The 23,972-nt window shown below is 42.8% G+C and overlaps 1 protein-coding gene across 1 annotated transcript in view; it reads right to left on the bottom strand.

Moving 5' to 3' along the window:
- WWC2 (WW and C2 domain containing 2) overlaps positions 1 to 23,972 on the bottom strand; it is a 203,050-nt gene that overhangs the window by 143,967 nt on the left and 35,111 nt on the right. The window contains exons 2-3 of the mRNA XM_073606900.1: positions 15,294 to 15,497; positions 2,894 to 2,970 (exon numbers count right to left, since the gene is read on the bottom strand). Of these exons, the coding sequence (XP_073463001.1) occupies positions 2,894 to 2,970; positions 15,294 to 15,497 (281 nt within the window). The remainder of the gene's footprint in view (positions 1 to 2,893; positions 2,971 to 15,293; positions 15,498 to 23,972) is intronic.

Here is a 23,972-nt window from a genome sequence, read left to right as displayed (position 1 = left end):
TGCTGGCAACCAATGGCTGTGAGCACTGACCCCTGTATTCTGGTGTATCCTGTCCGAACACTATAGCTCAGCAGGGAGATTGTTCTAACATCGCAAAGTTAGTACAGCGAGCTCCTCTTTTTTCATTCAGCCCGCTGGGTTGAACAAAAAGAATACTGCCTGTGTGTACTAGGCATAACTCTAATTAACAAACCGCCCATCCTGGAACATACACAGCAAAAAATAGATTACAGGTAGTTGTGCTTAGAGCTACCAAATACTCCTTTAAAGTGATGGTAAAGTCTCGTTTTTTTTTTTTTTTTTTTTAAATAACAAACATTTTATACTTAACTTCTATGTGCAGTTGATTTTGCACAGGGAAGCCTGCATCTTCCTGAAGGAGTGGAATATCACAGTTGGTTTCATTAACAAAAAGTATGTTTGATACCTATAACCTGGGATCCACCCCTTCTGCTAAGAGGCTTAAATTTCCCTATGTTGTAAGAGAACACACCGCAGAACAGCAAGGATATTCACGACTCTACAACTAGAGCACTTATGTACAATTTATTTAATTATTAATGCAACGTGGACTATTCATTTGGAGATTATTTGGTGTATATATATATATATATATATATATATATATATATATATATATATATATATATATACACACACACACACACACACACACACACAAACATACACACAAACATACACACACACACATTATATATAAATTATATATATATATATATATAAATAACACACATACACACACACACACAGTTGTGCTCATAAGTTTACATATCCTGGCAGAATTTATGATGCTGGCCCCTTACCACGTGGTTACCTGTCAGCCAATGACAGCTGATCACGTGATGTAAACAGAAGCTCGGTAATCTTTTTTTTTCTCCTCACACTGACAGCGTGAGGAGAAAAAAACAAAACAATCACCGGTTTCTGTTGAAGGGACCCGAAGAGGAAGAGGCATAACCGCCTCATCTGTGCCAACCAGTACCACCTGCCAATGCCCACAGTGCCATCAATCGGTGCCCACCAGTTAATATCAGTGCCACCAATCAGTGCCACCTATCAATGCCCACCAGTGATACCAATCAGTGCCTCATCAGTGCCATCTAGCAGTGCTGCCTATCAGTGTCACCTACCAGTGCCCATTACTGCCACCCATCAGTGCCATTCAGTGCCACCTATCAATGCCATTCAGTACCGCCCATCAGTGCCACCTCTCAGTGTCCACCAGTGCCGCCTCATCAGTGCCCACTAGTGCCGCCTATTAGTTCCCATCAGTGCCACCTTATCAGTACCCATCAGTGCAGCCTCATCAGCGTACATCAATGAAGGAGAAAAATTACCCGTTTGCAAAATTTTATAACAAAATAAAAAACCGTGCCCAGTAAGCAAGTGGTTAAAACCGTGTATTGCCCCCTTTAACATCAATGACAGCTTGAAGTCTTCTGTGGTATTTGTGGATGAGGCTTTTTATCTTCTCAGAAGGTAAAGCTGCCCATTCTTCTTGGCAAAAAGTTCCTGTAAATTCTTGGGCTGTCTTGCATGAACTGCACGTTTGAGATCTCCCCAGAGTGGCTCAATGATAGAGGTCAGGAGACGGAGATGGCCACTCCAGAACCTTCACTTTATTCTGCTGTAGCCAATGACAGGCTGACTTGGCCTTGTGTTTTGGATTATTGTCATGTTGGAATGTCCAAGTACATCCCATGCGCATCTTCCTGGCTGATGAATGCAAATGTTCCTCCAGTATTTTTTGATAACATACTGCATTCATCTTGCCATCAATTATGTAGCTCACACATCCCCAAAACATCAGCGATCCACCTCCGTGTTTCACAGTAGGAATGGTGTACCTTTCATCATAGGCCTTGTTAACTTCTCTCCAAATGTATCGTTAATGGTTATGGAAAAAAGCTAAATTTTGGTCTCATCCCTCCAAATTACTTTGTGCCAGAAGGTTGAAGCTTGTATCTGAGCTGTTTTGCGTAGGTCAAGTAATCAAATTATGCCAGGGTATGTAAACTTATGAGCACAAATGTATATATATGATGAATTGAGTATTTAGCTTCAAAGTAGCAGCACCTACACACTTTTATTTTTTATTTCATTCTTTTTAGGGTAAGCGCAAGATATACATTTTTATATAATGCAACAAAAGCTGTAAAGAATTTTATTCTTAACTAAGCTTTAGCTTTAAAGAGGAATTAGTTACCTCCAGGTATGCCTGTCTTTATTATAGCTATTGCTGTGCATGTCCCAGGATGGGTGCTTGATTTATTTCAAGTTCGGGAGCATGCTGTACAGAGGGAATTTGATGAAGCAGTGTGGCTTCCACATAGATTTGCAAAAATATGCTGCAAACACCTCTGTGTTTAATATATAAGGGGGAATTGATAATGTGACTGAAACAAACTTTGTCTCAGCTGGAGCACAGCCAATCACCTTTCACATTTTCATGTTTTAACCAACCGCACCAGCTGAGATAGCATTTTTCGTAGATTATATATATATATAATTCAGTTAATTCCCTCATAATGTTTAAAGAGTCCTGGATATTTCTTTAATTTGGATTTATACAGTGCCACCAGCGGCTATGCCCAATTCTATACTGATTGTACAGGACAGGATGTTGAATGTTAGCAAGAAAAACCTGGCCATGGTTCTACAGTGTCTTACTCGATTTAAAAAAAAAATAATTAGGATTTATACTTTAACTGTTGTACAGGCTAACACGCTGCTATGAGCAACACATACAACACTCATATATTTATAGGTGTACACACACACAAATAGATCTATCCACTTTTCTGCCAGCATTGTCCATTGACAGAGGTCCTTCTGCACTTGGAGCACAAATGGAGAAATGAAAGAAACTTACCCTGACTTTTGTTGTGGAGATCTCTGCCTTGAGGATATCAGGGTCGTACTTGGTACTCGAAGACGAACCTGAAAATACTGAGCAAGACAAAGTAACCCAGATTAACGTTGAACTTCAAGCACAAAATTTAAACATATTCCTCAATAGCCTAAAGGATATAGATCCACCTATTTTTTACACCACATGGCATTACAAAGCAAAATATTACCCTGTAAAAGTAGCAGTAACATTACCACTGTGCTGTACAGAGAACTGAGCTGTGGGAGAGACCCAGAAGATCCACTCACTACACTCCTTACAAATACCTACAGAAGGGGAGTGGATACAAGACCAGTTAGCCCGTACAGAAAGAGAGCACCAGTCACCAGTTTTTAATACAGACAACTCCTGCACAAAGGTAAAGTGCAGATGTTTTTTGCTGTTATTGCACAGATCTAGAAAAATTACACAAAATACATCAAGATTCAAGTAAGAATACACATGCCTCTTGTATTTAGACACTTATTCCGGAGTTCAACCTTAAAGTGGTTGTAAAGGTAAACAGTTTTTTGCCTTAATGCATTCTCTGCATTATGGTAAAAAAAAACCTTCTAATACTAGTGCTCCCAGCCCTCTCCCTAACACTTACCTGAGTCCTGCATCGATCCAGCGCTGTGCCTGGCTGTAGGTTATCTCTCCCCTCTATGTACTCTCAAAAGCTTGGGTGATCGCTGCGGGAGCAATTGAGAGGAGGGAGCAGGGGGGCGGGGTTAAGTCACGCTGTCTGTGTGTCAATAGACACATACAGTCCAGCTTGGGATCAAGCCTGCACGCATGCGCCCATAGCAGGTGGAGAAGCCAAGAGCACTGGCGGGGACCCCAGAAGAGCAAAGCCACTGCACAGAATGGTTAAGTTTAATACGTTTGTTTGCTTTTCTTTTTTTATTAAAAAAAAAACAAACAGAAAAAAAAAAAAAAAAGACCCTTTACAATGACTTTAAGCATAGGTTCACACTAGTGCTTCTGCACATTCATGCATTTTTCGGTGCGTTTTTACTGCGGTTTAATGTTTTCTAGGAGATTGGTTGTCCAGTTCCCTTGGCAGAAAAAAATGTTTTTATAGAGGGGTTTTTGTGCAAAGTTTAGACAAGTTTAGGAGAGTTTTACGTTTTTATGCCAGTAAGCTCCAATAAGATACGCAAACCAGAAGGGTTTTTTTCCTGTCTCTAAACATTGAACCCAAAATATGCCTCTAACTGTTCTAATGTGCATGAACACATAAGATAACATTGAGCTGCTTCTACAGCAGAACACAAAACTCCTGTAGAAGCAGCAATTTCTAAACCAGTGTGTATGGACCCTTATGCCCTGTACACACGAGCAGAATTTCCGTTGGAAAAATCTTGGATGGTTTTTCCGCAGAATTCTGCTCAAGCTTGGCTTGCAAACACACGGTCACACAAAAGTTCTCTGAACTTTCGACCGTCTAGAACGTGGTGACGTACAACACTACGACGAGCCGAAAAAACGAAGTTCAATGCTTCCGAGCATGCCTTGTTTTTTGCGCGTCGGAATTGCATACAGACGAACGGAATTTCCAATAGGAACTTTTTCCGAAGGAAAAATAGAGAACCTGCTCTCAATCTTTTGCTGGCGGAAAATCCGCCAGCAAAAGTCCGGCGGAGCGTACACACGGTCGGAATTTCCAACCAAAAGCTCACATTGGACTTTTGCTGTTAGAATTTCTGCTTGTGTGTACGGGGCATTAGGTTGTTTTTTATGGGGTAGAAGTACTTTTCAACCCAGTGACTTGCTTGATAAATGTATCAAGGGATTCACCAAACAGGCAATTAGCATTGTTTGGCATGCGTAAGAAAGGTCTTTTACAAACAGACCAGGCCTTTAGCCTATGCAAGTGCACAGAGAGTAGGGTTAGAGACCTGACGAAGTACATTTTCCAGGATATCAACACAAAATAGTAGCACTGAAGACCTGCAATTGTTCTAGGGTCACAGAAACCTGTTCTCTATCTGTCTAGTCCAGCTAACAACAGTCTAACAAATGGACATAGCCCCATTTGCCCACTGAAAGGCAGGGCCAAAAAGAGCTTTCAATAAAGTTTCAAAGCGTCTATCAAAAGAATCCTTTAAGGAGAAAATATCCTTATCAGGAACAGTAAAATGCTTGTTGAAATATCACTCATGGAACTAATCTTTTTTCATGAATCTTTTCTCCATAGGATATAACTGTAGTTGTAAGAGTTTTGGAGGAATGAATACCTTGTCAGGATTTGGCCAATCCTCGTGCTAAGTTGTGTGTGCAGAGGAAAAGTTCCTGGACTTCAACACCTGTTTAGTGCCCATAGAAGCCTGTTTTGGCAGAGGAGATTCTGTGCTGTTAGGGCCCTTTTACATGGGTGCCTTCCATTCCGATCAGCAGGGGGATCTGTTTGCTGATCAGATCAGAGCAGAGCGGGGGGCGGGGTGACGTGACTATTCAGTTTATGCAGAGCAAACACAGGCAGACCCCCAGTCCTGATCGTCCCCAGAAGTAGACTGGTGGAAACAGACACAAAGTTTAATCCCGCTGGCCCAAAGAAATACATGGAACTTTCAATCAGGTCCGCCTGAAAAACTGACAGGCGGACCTTGTGATGGGAGCAGATCCCTGCCCTCCTCACTAACTCATGACAAAGGACTGGCCAATCTCACTGTCACTTGCGTAACAATGCCACTCTCATCTGCACCCTGCACAAAGATTTTCCAGCTTGTAGGACCACAATCTAGGTGCCAGCAGCCCGAGAGTGATTGTCACTGGGTTAGTAATTAAGCAATTAACCCTTTAACCACTTCCCACCCGTAGGACGTCATATGATTTCCTGGACTTTGAGTGGAGATAGCAGAATGAGGCCTGCAGCTGCAGGCATCATTCAAATTTTTTTTTTTTTAAGCCGGCTATTCCCTGCAAAGTAAAAGCCATCATAATGGCCGTTTAGCAGCTTGATTGCTTTTACAAGCGGTGGAAGGGGACGTCCCCGCCATCCTGCTGCCCTCCAGTGCATCTTCCTGCTCGCCCATGAAATCGGAGAGCCAGAGAATTAATCCACCGGCAGCGGTTGTTAACCATAGAGCTGGCCATGGACCAGATGGTTTCTGGCCATCTTTATGACCCTCAGAGGTTGGAAGGGATGTCACGATATCACTTCCAGCTCCGGCATATGTAAACACTGCCAGTTTTTTTTGCTGAAAAGCCTGTGATCATTTTTTTTTTTTTAATCTCAGGCTTTCTAGCATAGAAGGGAGATCTGGGGACTTATAGACCCCAGATCTCTCCATAAAGAGGACCCGTCATGCCCTATTCCTGTTACAAGGGATGTTTATATTCCTTGTGATAGGAATAAAAGTGATTAAAAATTTAAAGCGCCCCCATCCCCTCGTGCTCATACACACAAACGAACGCATACGTAGCTTGCACCCGCATATGTAAACGGCACTGAAACCTCACATGTGAGATATCGCCGCGAATGATAGAGCGAGAGCAATAATTCTCATCTGAACCCTACACAAAGATTTTCCAGCTTGCAGTTCCACAACCTAGGTGCCAGCAGCCATAGAGTGATTGTCACTGGGTTCGATAATTAAGCAATTAACCCTTTAACCACTTCCAGCCCGTCATATGATGTCCTAGATTTTTAGTAGAGATATCTGAATGATGCCTGCAGCATAACATGTTAGGTATCTATTAACTCAGCGTAACATCATCTTTCACCAAGTTCAAAAATTTGGCTAAATATTGTGTTTTTTTTTTTTTTTTTATTCATGAAAGTGTTTTGTTTTTTTTTTTTTCCACAAAAAGCACGTTTGAAAAATTTCTACGCAAATACTGTGTGAGAAAATTGCAACGACCGCCATTTTATTCCCTAGGGTCTCTCCTAAACAAAAATATATATATATATATATATATATATATATATATATATATATATATATATATAAATATATAAATATATAAATATATAAATATAATGGTTGGGGGTTCTGAGAAATTTTCAAGCAAATTATGTTTTTTTACATGTAATAAAGGAATGCCAGAATTGGCCCTATTTGGAAGTGGTTAAACTCCAAACTACTACCAGACAGCTTTTGGGCCTCTCAACCCTTCACACTATTGGGAAGAACAATTGTTGCACGCACTGTCACCACAGACAGGTGTATTCAGAGATTTATTGTATACAGTAGCACTCTTCAAGAGATAGGGATTCATTTAGATTGCATTAAAACCTTAAAGACAATTTTAACACTTTTCAAAATAAGGTTTTAATAATGAAAAGGTCAAATTGGTGCAAATAAAATTTCAGTCAATAAGCCAGGTATTATCGGTTCTCAAACTTGACAGATGTTATTGATTTGATGGTACATGAGAGCTGTCAAATTGTCCTGGCATCCCCCCGTTTCTTTGGGATCAAAGATGTGTTGACAGAGGCCATCTGACCAATATTCTGGTCTAAGGGGTGATTGCTGGGAGGTCACTACGTTTATGACCAAGTTTCAGATACAATTTTTGATAAGTATTCATAGCTCTGAATGTCTACAATTTACTAACCAACAGATTATGGTCTAGCGTGAATTTTGCTGCAAAAATAAATATAAATATGACAGGTTTCAGATGTCTACTTTACCCAGGAGAAATAAGGGGTGCAAGTGGTTCCCCATATGGTCTGACATAGGGGTGTCTGGACTTGAAATGTTACAAATTACCTGAGGAAAGTAAATATGTCCATATTCTGGCTGTGTGATTATAATTTCAGAAGTTATGAAACACGCTGAATTTTCAGCGTTATAACTGCTAACCTGTCTGCACTTATGTGGATTGGCCATCTTCTCCAACTCAGTTATTCACGACAGGTTAGTTCTCTGGATTGTTCAGCTTTTGTGGGTGACAGTTTTATTAGGGTTCTTAGACAGGAATGTGGATTGGTTAATGGAAAGGGTCTGTGTGTGTGTCCGATTAAATGGACTGATAAAGGTGCTGGCATCAGCTAATTGTATAACTGAAAGAAAAAGGTGGGGGACAAGGTCATTGTGGTTATGCCCTTCACATGACAACATGGCTGAGATGAGCTGAGACATGAACAAAATGGCTGCTACACACACAGCTATTTTTGGGCCAAGTACACACGACCATTACAGATCTGATTGGATTGCTCATGTGAAAGGGCTTCTTTGACAATAGCTAGTAAGCACAGCAACAAGCAGTGAACCCACAGTAGAAAGTATATGGTATGAAGCTTTAGCTTGTGTCTCAAAAGGCAGAAGGTGGAAATTCTCCTCTTCTGCATCCACTTCATCTTCCTCAGTAGTTAAGGAAGATCAGGTATCTAGAATAGATTCATGAGGTGAGGAGGCAGAACAATACTTTAGGGCCCTGAAAGTGCAGAGAGTTTCCCAAAGAAATCAGACATAATGACACAATTGCAGTAAAAGCTGTCTTAGTCAGATAGGCTGTGTGTTGCACGCCTGAGAGGGAGCAAGATTTAGGGGAAGGGAGTTGTGTCGATATAGAACCTTACTATGGTGCAAGGGATGGGCTATTGCCCTGAGCATTCAGGTTTTCCTCTGTACTGTCTGTAGCACGAGTTCTTTAAGGAAGTAGAGGGCATTTATGTGTCGGAAGGAAGGTGCTATAACCCAGGCGTGAACCAATGTCCTGTGTCAATGTCTCTGGAAATGCAGGTAGCGCAGAGCAAATGGGAGTCTGATATGGCAGGCAGAAGTGCATAAGTCTGAAGACATTTGCAACTAGGTCACCACCCAAGCAGCAATGTTGCATGGGAAGACCACAGTAAAATCAAAATGGTAAACGTTATCGGCTGCCCACATAGCAGAGACATTTACAGAAGGGGGATAACACACAAGTAAAACAACACCAAACGTGTAAAAACAGGTCATGGTCATGATTACCTCCCCACAAGTTACCTGTCTTCATGGTAGGCAAACTCCAAAGGACTCTTCAGGGTCTGGTTGCCAAAGGAATGGAACATGGCTCTAAAACTGTATAGCACCCTGCAGCTAAGTACACTTGTTGCCAAGGGGAGCGCTGAAAGCAGGATCTAATGCACAAAGTAAACATTGCAGGCTGGCCCAAGATGTACTTCGAGAGCAACGGATCTAGAAACTGCTAGTGAGCCCAGAGGAAATAAGCAGTTGGATCTTGATAGAAGTGTCATTCAGTGTAGTAAAGAACAAACAAAAACAAGAAATGAATGAAAAATAATGGCAAACTTCTATAGAGAAGAGGTCCATTCCCTAAGTGCACAAGCAAAAAACTTTAGTCCCACGGAGTGGGTGGGGTTATAGGTGGATGCACTGGGGAGGCTTTCCCAGCAAAACTTTTGCCAGTGTCCAATCATCTGAAGGTAGCATCAAATAACTCAAGGTTTATGACTACTGTCTCATGTCTGGTACTGTAGGATTAAAGTGATTGTAAAGCCTCAATTTTTTTTTCTATTAAAATAACAAAGATAGTATACTTACCTGCTCTGTGCAGTTGGTTTTGCACAGAGCAGCCCAGATCCTCCACTTCTTGGGTCCCTGGCTGGAGCTCCTGGCCCCTTCCTCCTGTTTGTGTCCCCACAGCAAGCAGCTTGCTATGGGGGCACCCGAGCCGAGCTGCAGCTCCGTGTATCTATTCAGACACGGCCCTGGCCTGGCCCCGTTCCCTGTCTCCTGATTGGCTGACTGAGTTGGATTGACAACAGCGGGAGCAAATGGCGCCGCTGCTGTGTCTCAGCCAATCAGGAGGAAGAGTCCTGGATGGCCGAGGGGACTCGTGGACATCGTTGGATAGAGAGGGGGCTCAGGTAAGTATTAGGGGGTACTAGGGCGGCTGCTGCATAGAATGCATTAAGATAAAAAAACTTTCTGCCTTTACAACACCTTTAAGATAAAAAGGTTATATCTTTAGGTTTAGATTTTTTATGCAATAAAAAAATGTAAAGATATTTTGGACATGTTAACGAATGATTACTGCATGCCAAGCATTACATTATTATAAAGAAACTGTTTTCTAATAGTCCTACTAGTTCTACTTCCACTTTCCTAAAGAGAACTACTATTGCAAAAATATTTTTTATTCTGATAACTGCATGCAGAATACACAATATAACATAAAATACTGCAAGAAGTGATTACAAGGCCACTGTCACTTTGAATATACAAAATGTTATTCCTACATGTATTAACTGCAGACAGTTAGCAGAATAACACATTTTAATGACAGGCAGGCTTCAAAAGGAGCTACTCATGTTCCCCACCCCTGCTGCCCTCCTCCAGGTTAGCAGTAGTGCACATCGCAATATTTACATCTGCTCTGAGCACTAAATCTGTCCATGCTGATACATCACTGCATACAGTGATTTTACCTACAGTGTAGCTATAATGAAAATGTGATTACCACAGGTCCCACCAGCCTATGACAAGGAATAGCATAGAAAGCAGAGAACCATTTTAGGTTGCTTAGCAGACAGCTCCAAATCTGCCTTTATGTATTTTTCTGGAGGCAGAAACTGCCTTTTAATAAAGGTAAATCATGAAAAGTAGATTTTTTTTTTTTTGTGGATTAGAGCAATGTTTCTCAACTCCAGCCCTCATGTACCCCCAAACAGGTCTCGTTTTCAGGATTTCCCTCAGATGAAACGGCTGTGGCAGTTACTAAGGCAGTGAAACTGATCAAATCACCTGTGCAAAATAATGGAAGGTCTGAAAACATGACCTGTTGGGGGTACTTGAGGACTGGAGTTGAGAAACACTGGATTAGAAGATAAAAACACTTTTACTAATTTCCCAATACCAGACTAATAACAGGGTAGAGGTAGGTGGTATTTACATGCAGTGAATATTTATGAGGCTTATTTAATCAGGCAATGAGCTCTAAAAAAAATGGAGTAAACTAACGAACCATTACTTTACTGAAAAATGGGTTTACTACTACACATCGCTTCCACCAACTTATTAATGTCAGTGGGCAACACAGTTGCTTAGTGCTTAGAACTTCTGTCTTGCAGCCCTGGATCCTTGGATCAAATCCTGGTCAGGCCAATACCTGCATGGAGTTTGCATGTTCTCCCTGTGCTTCTGTGGATTTCCTCTGTGTACTGTGGTTTCCTCCAACACTCCAAAAAAGATATTCTGGTGGGATAATTGGCACCTGTCTAAATTGGTCTTACTTTGTATGTGTTTACATGTGAGGTAGGAACTTGCAGCTAGTCATAGATGGATCAAAATTCAGCCAGTTCAGCAGGAACCAGCCAAAATTTCGATCCATGTGCGGGCATCCCTGTTCGACAGAAGTTGATAGACTTCTGTCGAACAGGAATGTTGGATAACTTTTGTCAGTCAGCAGCTGCAGCTGCTGATCAGCGTAACCTGACAGCAGAGAGTCCTGCTGTTAGAATACAATTTCTATCTTTCTAGTGGGGGGGGGGGGGATTCCCTTATCTACCTCACTCATGTGGATGGAGAAATCTGTTCATTTTATTCATTTAACCCGCTGGCTGAATGAAGAAAAACTGACCCATCTAAAGCCAGTTTTAGACTGTAAGTTCTTTGAGGGCAGGGACTCAAAAAGGAACGTACAATACAGTGCCTTGAAAAAGTATTCGTACCCCTTGACATTTTCCACATTTTGTCATGTTACAATCAAAAACTTAAATGTATTTTATTGGGATTTTATGTGATAGACCAACACAAAGTGGCACATAATTGTGAAGTGGAAGGAAAATGCTAAATGGTTTTCAAAAGTTTTTACAAATAAATAGTCAATACTTTGTAGAACCACCTTTCCCTGAAATTACAGCTACAAGTCTTTTTGGGTATATCTTTATCGGCTTTGCACATTTACAGAGTGAAATTTTTGTCCATTCTATTTTGCAAAATAGCTTAAGCTCTGTCAGATTGGATGGAGAGCATCTGTGAACAGCAATTTTTAAGTCTTGCCACAGATTCTCAATTGGATTTAGGTCTGGACTTTGACTGGGCTATTCTAACACATGAATACACTTTGATCTAAACCATTCCATTATAGCTCTGGCTGTATGTTTAGGGTCGTTGTCCTGCTGAAAGGTGAACCTCCGCCCCACTCTCAAGTCTTTTGCAGACTCCAACAGGTTTTCTTCTAAGATTGCCCTGTATTTGGCTCTATCCATCTTCCCATCAACTCTGACCAGCTTCCCTGTCCCTGCTGAAGAAAAGCAACCCCACATTATGATGCTGCCTCCACCGTGTTTCACGGTTGGGATGGTGTGTTCAGGGTCATGTGCAGTGTTAGTTTTCCGCCACAGATAGCGTTTTGCTTTTAGGCCTAAGGTTCAATTTTGGTCTCATCTGACCAGAGCACCTTCTTCCACATGTTTGCTGTGTCCCCCACATGGCTTCTCGCAAACTGTAAATGGGATTTCTTATGGCTTTCTTCTTGCCACTCAATCATAAAGGCCAGATTTGGGAAGTGCACGACTAATAGTTGTCCTGTGGACAGATTCTCCTACCTGAGCTGTGGATTTTTACAGCTCCTCCAGAGTCACTATGGGCCTCGTGGCTGCTTCTCTGATGAATGCTCTTCTTGCCTGGCCTGTTAGTTTAGGTGGACGGCCATGTCTTGGTAGGTTTTCAGCTGTGCCATACTCTTTCCATTTTCAGATGATGGATCAAACAGTGCTCCGTGAGATGTTCAAAGCTTGGGATTTCTTATAACCTAATCCTGCTCCAAACTTCTCCACAACTTTATCCCTGACCTGCCTGGTGTGTTCCTTTATCCATGACCTGCATAGTGTGTTCCTTGGCCTTCATGATGCTGTTTGTTCACTAAGGTTCTCTAACAAACCTCTGTGGGCTTCACAGAATAGCTGTATTTATACTGAGATTAAATTACATACAGATGGACAATATTTACTAATTAAATGACTTCTGAAGGTAATTGATTCCATTAGATTTTAGTTAGGGGTATCAGAGTAAAGGGACTAAATACAAATGCAGGCCACACTTTTCAGATATTTATTTATAAAAAAATTTGAAAACCACTTATCATTTTCCTTGCACTTCACAATTATGTGCCACTTTGTGTTGGTCTATCACATAAAACCCCCCAAAAAATACATTTACGTTTGACAAAATGTAGAACATTTTAAGGGGTATGAATACTTTATCAACACTTTTGCATAAATTGTTGTTGCTATATACTGTAAATACATGTACTAAATAAATAGACTACAAGGTTTAGAGATAACATAAAAATCAAATTTTAAAAAGGAGTATTTCGCCGTTTAAAAATCATTGTTACCCTTAAGAAAAAGGGTCACCTAGGTGTCTCTATCTCATGACATTCATCAGAAATTAGTTGTGATCCGGTTCAGGAGGAGCTCCAGTCAATTATGTGTTTATTAAAAATCAGCAGCTACTAAAACTGTAGCTGCTGACATTTCATAAACAGCCACTCACCTGTCCAAGGATTCAGCGATGTGTTCACCCAAGCCATTCCTTCCCTCACTGCTTTGTCCCCAGTGCCGTTAACTGTGGGCACCCGACTGTGACAGCTTGCGGCTTCAAATGTGCACGCCATGCTGCACATTGTGAATGGTCCTGCAGACTCCTGGGACCTGTCACATGTCCCAGAAGACTGCAGAGAGATTAGGGGGAGAAAAGAACTTCAGAACCAGGTATCCACTCCCAGTGTCATTTAGTGAAGAGGAGGGGGGAGGAGACCTTAAAGCAGAACTTCCTCTTTTGGGTGGGTGGATCTCTGCCTTAACCACTTGCCGACCAGCCGCCGTCATTATACTGTGGCAGGTCAGCGTGTTCCCGCGTACCGTCGCAGCTGTATGTCGGCCCTTTAAGCAGGGATAGCAGGCGCGCCGATGCGCGTGGCCGTCGGCTGCGATGACCGCCAGCCACACGCGATCGCGGGCACGAGAGCCAGAACAGGGACGTGTGTGTGTGTGTGTGTGTGTAAACACACAAATCCCTGTTCTGTGAGGAGAGACAGATTGTGTGTTCCTACTAGATAGGAATAACGATCTGTCATCTCCTCTAGTCAGTCCCATTCCCCTACAGTTAGAAAACACATGAGGGAACACAGTTAACCCCTTGATCGCCCCCTAGTTGTTAACCCCTTCCATGCCAATGACATTTACACAGTAATCAGTTCATTTTTATAGCATTGATCGCTGTAGAATTGTCAATGGTCCCAGAAATGTGTCAAGAATTTCCAATCTGTCCACCATAATGTCACAGTCCCGATAAAAATCGCTGATCACCGCCATTACTAGTAAAAAAAAAAAAAAATAATAATAAAAATGCCATAAACCTTTTTCGCTATTTTGTAGACGCAATAACTTTTGCCCAAACCAATCAATATACGCTTATTGCGATTTTTATTAACAAAAATATATAGAAAAATACATATCGGCCTAAACTGAGGAAAAAATTAGCTTTCTTTAAAAAAAATTGGGGCTATTTATTATAGCAAAAGTTACAAAATAGTGTTTTTTCAAGACTGTCGTTCTTTTTTTGTTTATAGCGCAAAAAATAAAAACCGCAGAGATGACCAAATACCACTAAAAGAAAGCTCTATTTGTGGGAAAAAAAGGGACATCAATTTTGTTTGGGTACAGCGTTGCACAACCGCGCAATTGTCAGTTAAAGCAACGCAGTGCTGTATCGCAAAAATGGCCTGGTCATTGAGCAGCCAAATCTTCCAGGGTTAAAGTGGTTAAAGTGGTCACCCTATAGTAGACAGATTTTAATTGGTTGCTGGGAGTTATCCGTCTAAGGCCGTGGTTCTCAACTCCTGTCCTCGGGACCCACTAACAGGCCAGGTTTGCAAGATAACTTAAATACATCACAAGTGATACCATTTGCTGCTCAGTAACTGCAGTATTCTAGTCTGCATCCCCCCAAGGTAATACTTAAAATCTGGCCTGTTAGTGGGTCCTGAGGACAGGAGTTGAGAACCACTGGTCTCAGGTACCTGGGTTTCAGGGAGACATTGGCAGCTAGTGAAGCTTTCATAAATGCTGAATCACTTTTCCAGTTACATCGAAATTACTATAAAAAGCAGCTACTCCTTCACATGGGAGTGCTTCAGCACTAAAAAAATAATAATTATACGTGAATAGGGTATGCTTGGATACTTAAAATATAAAATCACAAGGCAAGAAACATTTCTCAAGTACTGTAAAATGCAAACATCAACTTCATTGCAGGTCAGAAGAAAACACTCATAAAACAGGCCTTAAATTATCCTGTCATGATGTGTATTGATGAGGATATTTTTCTCCTAATTTTACATGAGCAGCTATATAGGAAAGCTTTTACATAAAAAACACACACAGATCTTTTTTCAGATTCAGGTAATGTCTTCAGATACTTACAGCTTGTACGTGAGCTAGACTTTTCTTTGTAGGCATCATTTAGCCTCACATATTCATCCAGGGCAAGTGCCAACCTTTGTTCCTTCACATGATAAAGCTCTTTCTGAGTGCTTAGGGCATCCTGTGCCACCATAAGATAGTCCTTTAGCATTCGCTCCTGTTCGTTTCTCCATAGCTTACGTGGATCTTCTATCTGTGTGGATTCTAAATGAAAAAATGTAAATTCTGAATTAATATGCAGCAAACTCTTTATTTAGTTTTGGACAGAGTATGAAAAGGCTCAGATTTTTTACTGTCTGTCCCTGCTGGGGATATTCACCTTCTCTACTTGTCCTAGTGACTTATAACTGGGAAATCCAAAATATTACAACTGTCACCAGAAGAGGTGAGGAGAAAAGCCTTTAGTGAAGGCCACCTGTTCTAGGGACAACTGTCTAAAGGCAGGGGCGTCAAATATTTATTAGACCCTGGGCAAACATTTTATTGGGCCTCCCCACCTGTTCTGAGACATACAATAAATAGCAGCTAGACTCAAAATCAGTTTACTGCATCAGATCAGACAGCGACTGGTTGCCAGAGTTTACAGCATATCATTACCGCTTACTGACTGGTTGGAAGAAGTTACAGCACACATTACAGCTCACTGATTAGTTTCTAGAAGTTACAGCACATGATTTCTGCTTGTTGATTGGTTGCTAGAGATTACTGTACATCAATACTGCTCACTGATTGGTTGCTAGAGATTACTGTACATCAGTACTGCTCACTGGTTGCTAGGGGTTACAACACATCATCTCTTCACTGCTTGCACACCATGGACTGGGGAGGTGAGCGGACCCATCAATAGAAAAAAAGACTCCTAGGGATCTTAGAACTCCTGGGATCAATGGCAGTGCTGAGTGGAGGGGAGGTGAGGTGTGATCAATAACAATGCAGATTTTTTTTTACCGACTACCAATATAAACCGGAGTTTCAACACTGGCCATCAATAAAATAGGGGATTCACACTGACCGCTAATGTAATAGGAGCATCTACAGTAACCACCAATGTAAGGAGAGATTTACACTGACCACTAATGTAAATGGGACCTTCACACTGGCCCCTAGTGTAAATGAAATAAATCTACACCAAGCCCCAAAGTAATGAGAAGATTTACAGTGGCCACCAGTGTAACAGACATTTAGCCTGCGTCACATTAGTGTGTGTCGGGAACGCATGCAAAATTGCTTTCCTGACATCAGGGGCGGATCCAGAGTCTAGTCTCGGGAGGGGCACTGCCAGAAAATAAGGTGTACCTGTACGTCATTTTGTGAAATAGCCAGCAAAGGCACGCGTGCTGATTGGCCAGAGGGGGAGCCAATCCAGCGGGTCCAGCAAAAGTGAGGTCCGCCGGCCACCTGCAATCGCTCAACACAGAGATAGAACAGCGGTCTGCTGATGTAAACAAGGCAGATCGCCGTTCTGTCAGAGATGAACAGAGTGATCTTGTGTTCCTGCTAACCAGGAACACAGATAACTCTGTTCATCTAGTCAGTCCACCCCCCACACAGATAGCAAGCACCCCCTAGGGACACAGTTAACCCTTTGATAACCCCTGATGTTAACCCTTCCCAGCCAGTGTCATTAGTACAGTGACAGTGCATATTTTTATTACTGGTCCCCAAAAAGTGTCAAAAGTGTCCGATCTGTCCGCCACAATGTTGTAGTCCCGCTAAAAAAAAAACACTGATCACCGCCATTACTAGTAAAAAAGAAATAAAAATGCCGCAAATCTATCCCCTATTTTCTAGATGCAATAACTTTTGTGCAAACCAAGCAATATACACTTATTGGGATTTTTTTTACCAAAAATATGTAGCAGAATTCATATTGGTCTAAATTGAGGAAGACATTTTTTTCATAGCAAAAAGTAAAAAATATTGCTTTTTTTTCGAAATTGTCAGTTTGTTTATATCGCAAAAAATATAATATCACCAAAAGAAAGTGCTATTAGTGGAAAAAAAAGGACATCAATTTTACTTGAGTACAGCGTTGCACGACACGCAATTGTCAGATAGTTACAGTAACGCAGCACAGTATCACAAAAAATGGCCTGTTCATGGGGGGTAAAACTTTCCAGAGCTGAAGGGGTTTAGATTGAATAAAACTCAAAGGGCAGCATTTGTTTTTCATAAATAATGGCAGTATGGCACACAAGATTTTGCGATTTTACACATTTGCTAATTCTTTTACTCACTTTTATATAATATTTTGGTGCTCTGGTCACTGGTGGGGGGGGGGCTCCCATGCAGGAGCAATGGAGATGAGCAGGATCTGTTAGCAGGTGCAGCCGGCAGCATCAGATGACAGTGACACACAGTCACTGCTTCTTCCTGTGTTCACGCCGTGCTGTGGAGAAGATGGAGGGAAGAGGTGGGTGGAGCCAACACTCTCATGCAGGGGTGGAGAATGAAGAAGGCTCCGCTATGAATGCTGGGGTTCCCCTCCTCCTCAGCAGCGGCTCCAGCCTCTGATGTGACTGACGTCACTGGTTGCTACATGCCAAGCGGCACAGGCGTTAGCAACCAGTGCAGGGAAGACTAGCCAGCGGCGCAGCTCCACCCACCTTCTCCCTCCAGCACTGCAATAGCATAATGGACATAACACAGAGTCTCTCTCCGCGCTGCTTATCAGCTGCTTATACTGATGTGAGAGAGAGACTCGGTCGGGACTGCAGTCACTGATATTTTCGGGGGGGCAATTGTCCCGTTGCCTCCCCCCTGGATCCGCCCCTGCCTGACATCACAGGAATGTGCTGCCCTTTAGCAATACACAGCAGTGCCATAAATTGGTAATGACACCGACATGCATCTGCTGACATGTGCTGTGGCACCGTATGATTTTGAAAAGGTTTTTGGGACTTTCTTCCGCATTTCTAGCGCATAGAGCAGCCCATCGAAATGAATGGGCTACCCTACATGCGACCTACATCTTTATCCACTCTGTCAGTACACATTTGCATCCTAAAACCCCCGCTAACCTCTGCACCCCAAACCTTTCCATCCTCTCCGGTCGAACCCCCCCCCACCCACTTTAACTCTACCTGCCTCCTCTGCTCATCTTTGCACCCACCTTCCTTACCTCTATACATCCCCTCCTTGCACACCTGTGCACCCCAAACTGTAAATCCTTCTCTGTCTATCTCTGCACACCCCACACTACCCTCCCCCCCACCAATTTGCTTACCATTGCAGAACAGACTGATGGTAGGCTTAATGACCACAGTTGCAGGCAGGACTTTCAAGCATGCCCCTTCACCACCTTAGTGGGCAGCAATCATTATAGGTGATGGTGGATATGACCTCAGGGGTATACATATACGTGATATACATATGAATGCCGCCTTTATTTACATATCAATGCCACCGGCCGGGCTATTTACATATGAATGTCGCCGCTATTTACATATCAATGCCAGCATTTGCAGGTAAACACATGGTCTGCAGGTGAGTCATCTGTACCCAACAATAGGGCAGAGCTAGGCAGTATTAGTAGCAGCACTTCACACTGAGATATCGGGACACAGCACAGGACTAAAACTTCAAGGGACAAGGGAATTTAAACCGGCATAGTTGGCAAGTATGAGGCAGCTGCTTTGGGCCCCACAACAATGACAGGGCCCAGGGCAGCTGCCCCTTTTGCCCTGCCTTAAAGATGGCCCTGTCTAAAGGGCCGAAAATATCAGGTAGCATCGGCCAGTTCAATAGAAACCGGCCGTCATTCAGCCAGTGCGTACGGCAGATGGTCTGGCAGAAGCTGGACGTTCAGCCGGTTTCAGTCAAAGGGGCATGACAAATAGCTGAGAGGGCTGACAGGTGTGCTTTGGCTGGTTGTGGCAGAACACAATAGCTCAGTGCGAGAGATTGCTGTACTAACATTGCACAGTTAGTACAGCAGCTCCGCCTGAGCTCTTAAGTTTTTTTTTGTTCAGCCCGCTGGGTTGAACGGCAAAAAAAACTACTAGTGTGTCCCAGGCTTAAGGGGGGATTCTGCTTAAGGCCGGTACACGAGTAGTTTTTTTTTTTTCATTCAACCCAGCGAGCTGAACAAAAAAAAACAAAAAAAAAACGGAAGACCTCAGGAGAAGCTGCTGTACTAACAATCCAATGTAAGTACAGCAATCTCCTCTGCTGAGCTATTGTGTCCTGACAGAGGGACTGCCCCCCACCAGAACACACTGGTCAGCACTCTCTGTGATTGGCTGAGAGCGCTGACCGAATGCCGATCAGCAGAACTTTTTTAGTCATGCCCCGGTTGCCTTCTACCAGATCGGCTGCCGTACACACGGGCCAAATGTCGAATGGTTTCTATTGAACCAAACTATGCCGCCCGATATTCGGCCCGTGTGTACAGCCCTTTAGGAGAGATAACTCAGATTCCTGTTGTATCTTTGGCACAAACAATAAAAGGAAATCTCTTCAAAGGGTTACAGAGCGTTAAAAGAAAATTGCATGAGTTTTTGATCATTCCCTATACAAGCTGCCTTACAGTATGACCTCCGATGTGGGCACCAGACATCCCTTTACAACATTTTTATACATAGTTCCTTACCAGTAATCCACAATTTCACAGAAGGGACACATTACAAAACAAACATATATATGGCACATACACACACGGGCCAAGTTTAAAGCACATTTATTAGCACCCATGTCTCTAATTGCAGACAGACAGTGGTTAGCCACTCATGGTAATACTAATATACAGTCCATCCATCAACTCTTGATGGGGAACAGGAACACAGCGGATGCAGGTGAAGCCTGGATTCAGAGACAGTGGCGGAATGAGGCACTTGAATGTCAGGTACAAAGTTTCAATGGCTCCACCATACAATATGAATGGCAGTAAAACAAATTCTCCACAGTCATTTGCCAAATGAAAACAATACTTATACTTTACTTGGTATATAACTAATAAAATGTTCTTGCATCAAAAACAGTTTTGTCTATATCCGTAGATCAGTTGCAAAATGGAAATTTGGCAGTTTATGACATAAGCAGCACAGTATCTGGGTTTTCTCCTTCATTACTGTTTCAGCCTACTCATAAAAAGCCTAATCTCGATAGTAACACCATTTGCTGTGCCTTCATGGCTGTACATACCAGATATAGCAAGACACTGAATACCCCAGGGCTTCGTAAAACATCCATCTCTATTACTGGGTCCATGCTGCGATCTAATGATTTACATTGGAGCAGCTTTAGAAGGCATTGCAATAAAGACAGTAAGCATATGGCATGTGTGTGTTCAAAGCAAACGGCTGCACAAAGACAGCTAAAATGTCATGAAATAGTGCCATTGCTGGTTATCTACCAAGAATAATCTAATGTGTATGAGCTATAAGTGCAATTAATTCATGAAAGTGTTTCTAAAAGGTAATTTTTTTCTTTTTACTTAATACATTCTCTGCGAAACCTTCTGTGTGCAGCTTCCGCTCCCACTTTTCCTTACCCGAGCCTGATCTTGTTTCAGCACTGCGCCCGATAGCATTGAGTCTTTTGGATGGGCGATGTCAAGCCATGCTGTGTGTCAATGGACACACAGAGTACAGCTCGGAAGCAAGCCCACATGAGTGGCCCCATAGCAAGTGGCTTTCTATGGGGGCACTCGGGGGGGACAGCGCTAGCAGGGGACCCAAGAGTAGGATGATCAGAGCTGCTCTGCGCAATACATTGCATCTCCTGCTTGCCTCCAGGACTTTTCCAGAGGCTCTCCCATCCTATGGAACTCCCTAACCTCATCTGTCCGATTATCTCCTACTATATTTGCTCCCTGAAAACCCTCCCCTTCAGAGAAGCCTATTCTGCCCCTACCTAATGACTGTACTTTTAATTTTTCCATCAGCTCATCCCCAGCAGCTATTACCTTCTGTATCACTTGACCCTCCCTTCTAGATTGCAAGCTCTAACAAGCAGGGTCCTCTGATTCCTTCTGTATCAGATTGTATTGTTACTGTACTGTCTGTCCCCATGTTGTGTAGCGCTGAGCAAACTGTTGGCACTATAGATATCCTGCATAATAATAATAAAAATAAAAGGACACAAGTCTAAACTAAAAGCCTTAGGGTTTAGATACACTTTAATAACAAGCATCACCTGAATGCCACAGTGAGTTTTGTTGTCGGCTACAACAAATAAACGGCTGTGTGTGTTACACAGAGAGTTTGTATGTGCAATTGTCACCAATTGTAACAGTTTTACCATAGTTACCGCCATAGCGGGAAGAAAAAACAAAATGGATAAAGGCGAAATTTTTCACGAAAACTATGTATGACAATATTTTGTAAGACACGGTCATAATAAAATAAATTTGCTAACTTCCTTACGTGGGGAAAAATTACCAGTTACACTTACCAGTAACTGCTTTTCTAGGAAATCTTCCAGGACGGCACACCTGAGAGATGACTGGTCCACCTCACAGGAAACACAATCAACACATGAAGTTAAAAAGCCCCTTCCTCCCCCCTGCACCTCAATTCTGCCAAAGTAATAGGTTATCCTGGTGCAAGAGGGAAACTTTTCCCGTAGTAATTACATCACAAAAGGGGTGGGAAGTAGGCCTACCGTCCTGGAAGATTTCCTATAAAAGCAGTTACTGGTAAGTGTAACTGGTAATTATCTCTAGTCACCTACCAGAACAGCATACCTGAGAGGATGAACAAGAAGTTGAAGGCCTACCTTAGGGTGGGACTACCGTTTGTAAGACCTTTCTGCCAAATGTCAGATTCTGTTTTAGGAAGGTGTACTGCTTCGCCCATGTGGCTGTCCGACAGATCTGTTCTATTGAGGCTCTGGCTCTTTCTGCCCACGAGGCCGCCAGAGATCTTGTGTAATGGGCTTTGAGGTCTGCTGGATTTGGGGACCCTCCTTGCTCATAAGCTATTCCTATAGTCTGTCTGATCCACCTGGTCACTGTTGTTCTGGATGCTTGCCCTCCCTTTCTAGGGCTGCTAAATAAATCAAAAGTTGACTTGACTTCCTGAAGTCTTTCACCCTATTTATCTAGGCATGTCAGTAAACATCTTCTGACATCTAGTAAATTAAATCTTTCTTGTCTTGTTTTTTCAGGTTTTCACAAAAAGAGGGCAAAAAGAAACTCTGTCCTCCAGTACCAACAAAAAATTGACAGGACCTGCAGGTCGCTTACCCTTCTGACTGTAGTAATGGCCAGTAAAAAGGCTAATTTAAGCGTCAAAAAGTAACTGAAATTTGTCGTGCTGCTTCCAGGACCAGCGTCAGATTCCAAGGGGGTCAACCTCTCCCTCGCTAACAGAAATCTTTTAATCAGAGGCTCCAGCGCGAGCCTCTGATCCAAAAACACAGACAGGGCTGCCATTTGTACTTTCAGGGTGTTCAGGCCAATCCCCTGGTCCACCCCAGCCTGCAAAAACTCAAGTACTACTTAAATCTATTGTAGCCATGAAGGCATCTTTCAACAGATGTTTGCAAACACTGTATATGCTCTCCATCCGGAAGCTCTTTTGTCGCAGAAACTCGTTCAGTTTATTATCAGGAGAAATTTCCCAGATTTCTGGAAGACAAAGACATGGGAGTAAAATCCCTGATAGAGCTGTATGGGTGGCACGGGGACGATTACCTCCTGGCCGGTAGATCCTGTAAGTTGCCTAACAACCCTGCTGCCCTTAAAGGATCCTTAGGTGGACGGGTCAGTATAAAATTTTGTGGGGGAGGGGAGAGAAGTTACAACCGATAGCCTCCTATTAGAATCTGCAATATATAGGGGCTCCCAGAGATCTTCTTCCACTGCAGGACAAAGTGAGACAGTTTCCCCCCTACTCTGAAGCTGACGTCACTTAGACTGTTTGCTGGTGTCTTTGGGTCCAGAAAAGAGCAGACCACCCTTCTATGTATTCTTTCCATTCCCCCACCTTCTGTCCTTTTTGGCCTTGAATTGGCTCTGGTTAGGGGGGCCACAAAAAAACTTCCTGCCCTTCTCCCTCTTGGTTCTCACGGGGAACTTTTTCCCCTTTTCCGTGAATCGTGAAAGTACCTGATCCAGGTCAGACCCAAAGAGCAGGGAGCCCTCAAAGAGACATGACCTGGATATATGATCCTCTTTCCATGACTTGACCCAAATGGCCCTCCTTGCTGAATTGAGAAGGGCCACTGACTTGGTCGTGGTCCTAACCATCTCCACTGCCACGTCCCAGCTTTACTCATAATCTCCAGCGAGTCTGTGAATTCCTTTGAATTATTCTCCCTAGTGACATGACTGGAGAGTCTGTGTAGCCAAGCATCCATGTTCCTTACAACGCAGGCTGACACCAAAGAAGGAGCCATGGCAGCCACATTGGCATCCTACGCTCTTCTCAGTAGTGTTTCGGACCTTCGGTCCATTTGGTCCTTTATGTTACCTGAGTCCTCGGGACAGGACAGGTCAGATTTCTTCGAAACCTGTGAAAGGGCTACATCCAAATTTGAATTTGGGGGTCTTGAAGAATTTCTCCTCCTTTTCTTCCCCAAATGGAAACTTCCTTTTCCATGTCTTGAGTTTAAGGACTTTCCTCTCTGGGTTCTTCCAAACTCCTAAAATTACCTCTTTGGTGGACTGGGAAGACTTTTGACTGAGGTTTCCCCAGTCCCATGTACATCTTATCCCGGGTGGAGGTCTCAGTTAGA

Source organism: Aquarana catesbeiana, linkage group LG01, assembly GCF_042186555.1.
Source record: "Aquarana catesbeiana isolate 2022-GZ linkage group LG01, ASM4218655v1, whole genome shotgun sequence".
Lineage (NCBI taxonomy): Eukaryota > Metazoa > Chordata > Amphibia > Anura > Ranidae > Aquarana > Aquarana catesbeiana.
Note: the sequence above shows the minus strand (reverse complement) of the source record. Positions and strands in the feature narration are given on the sequence as shown.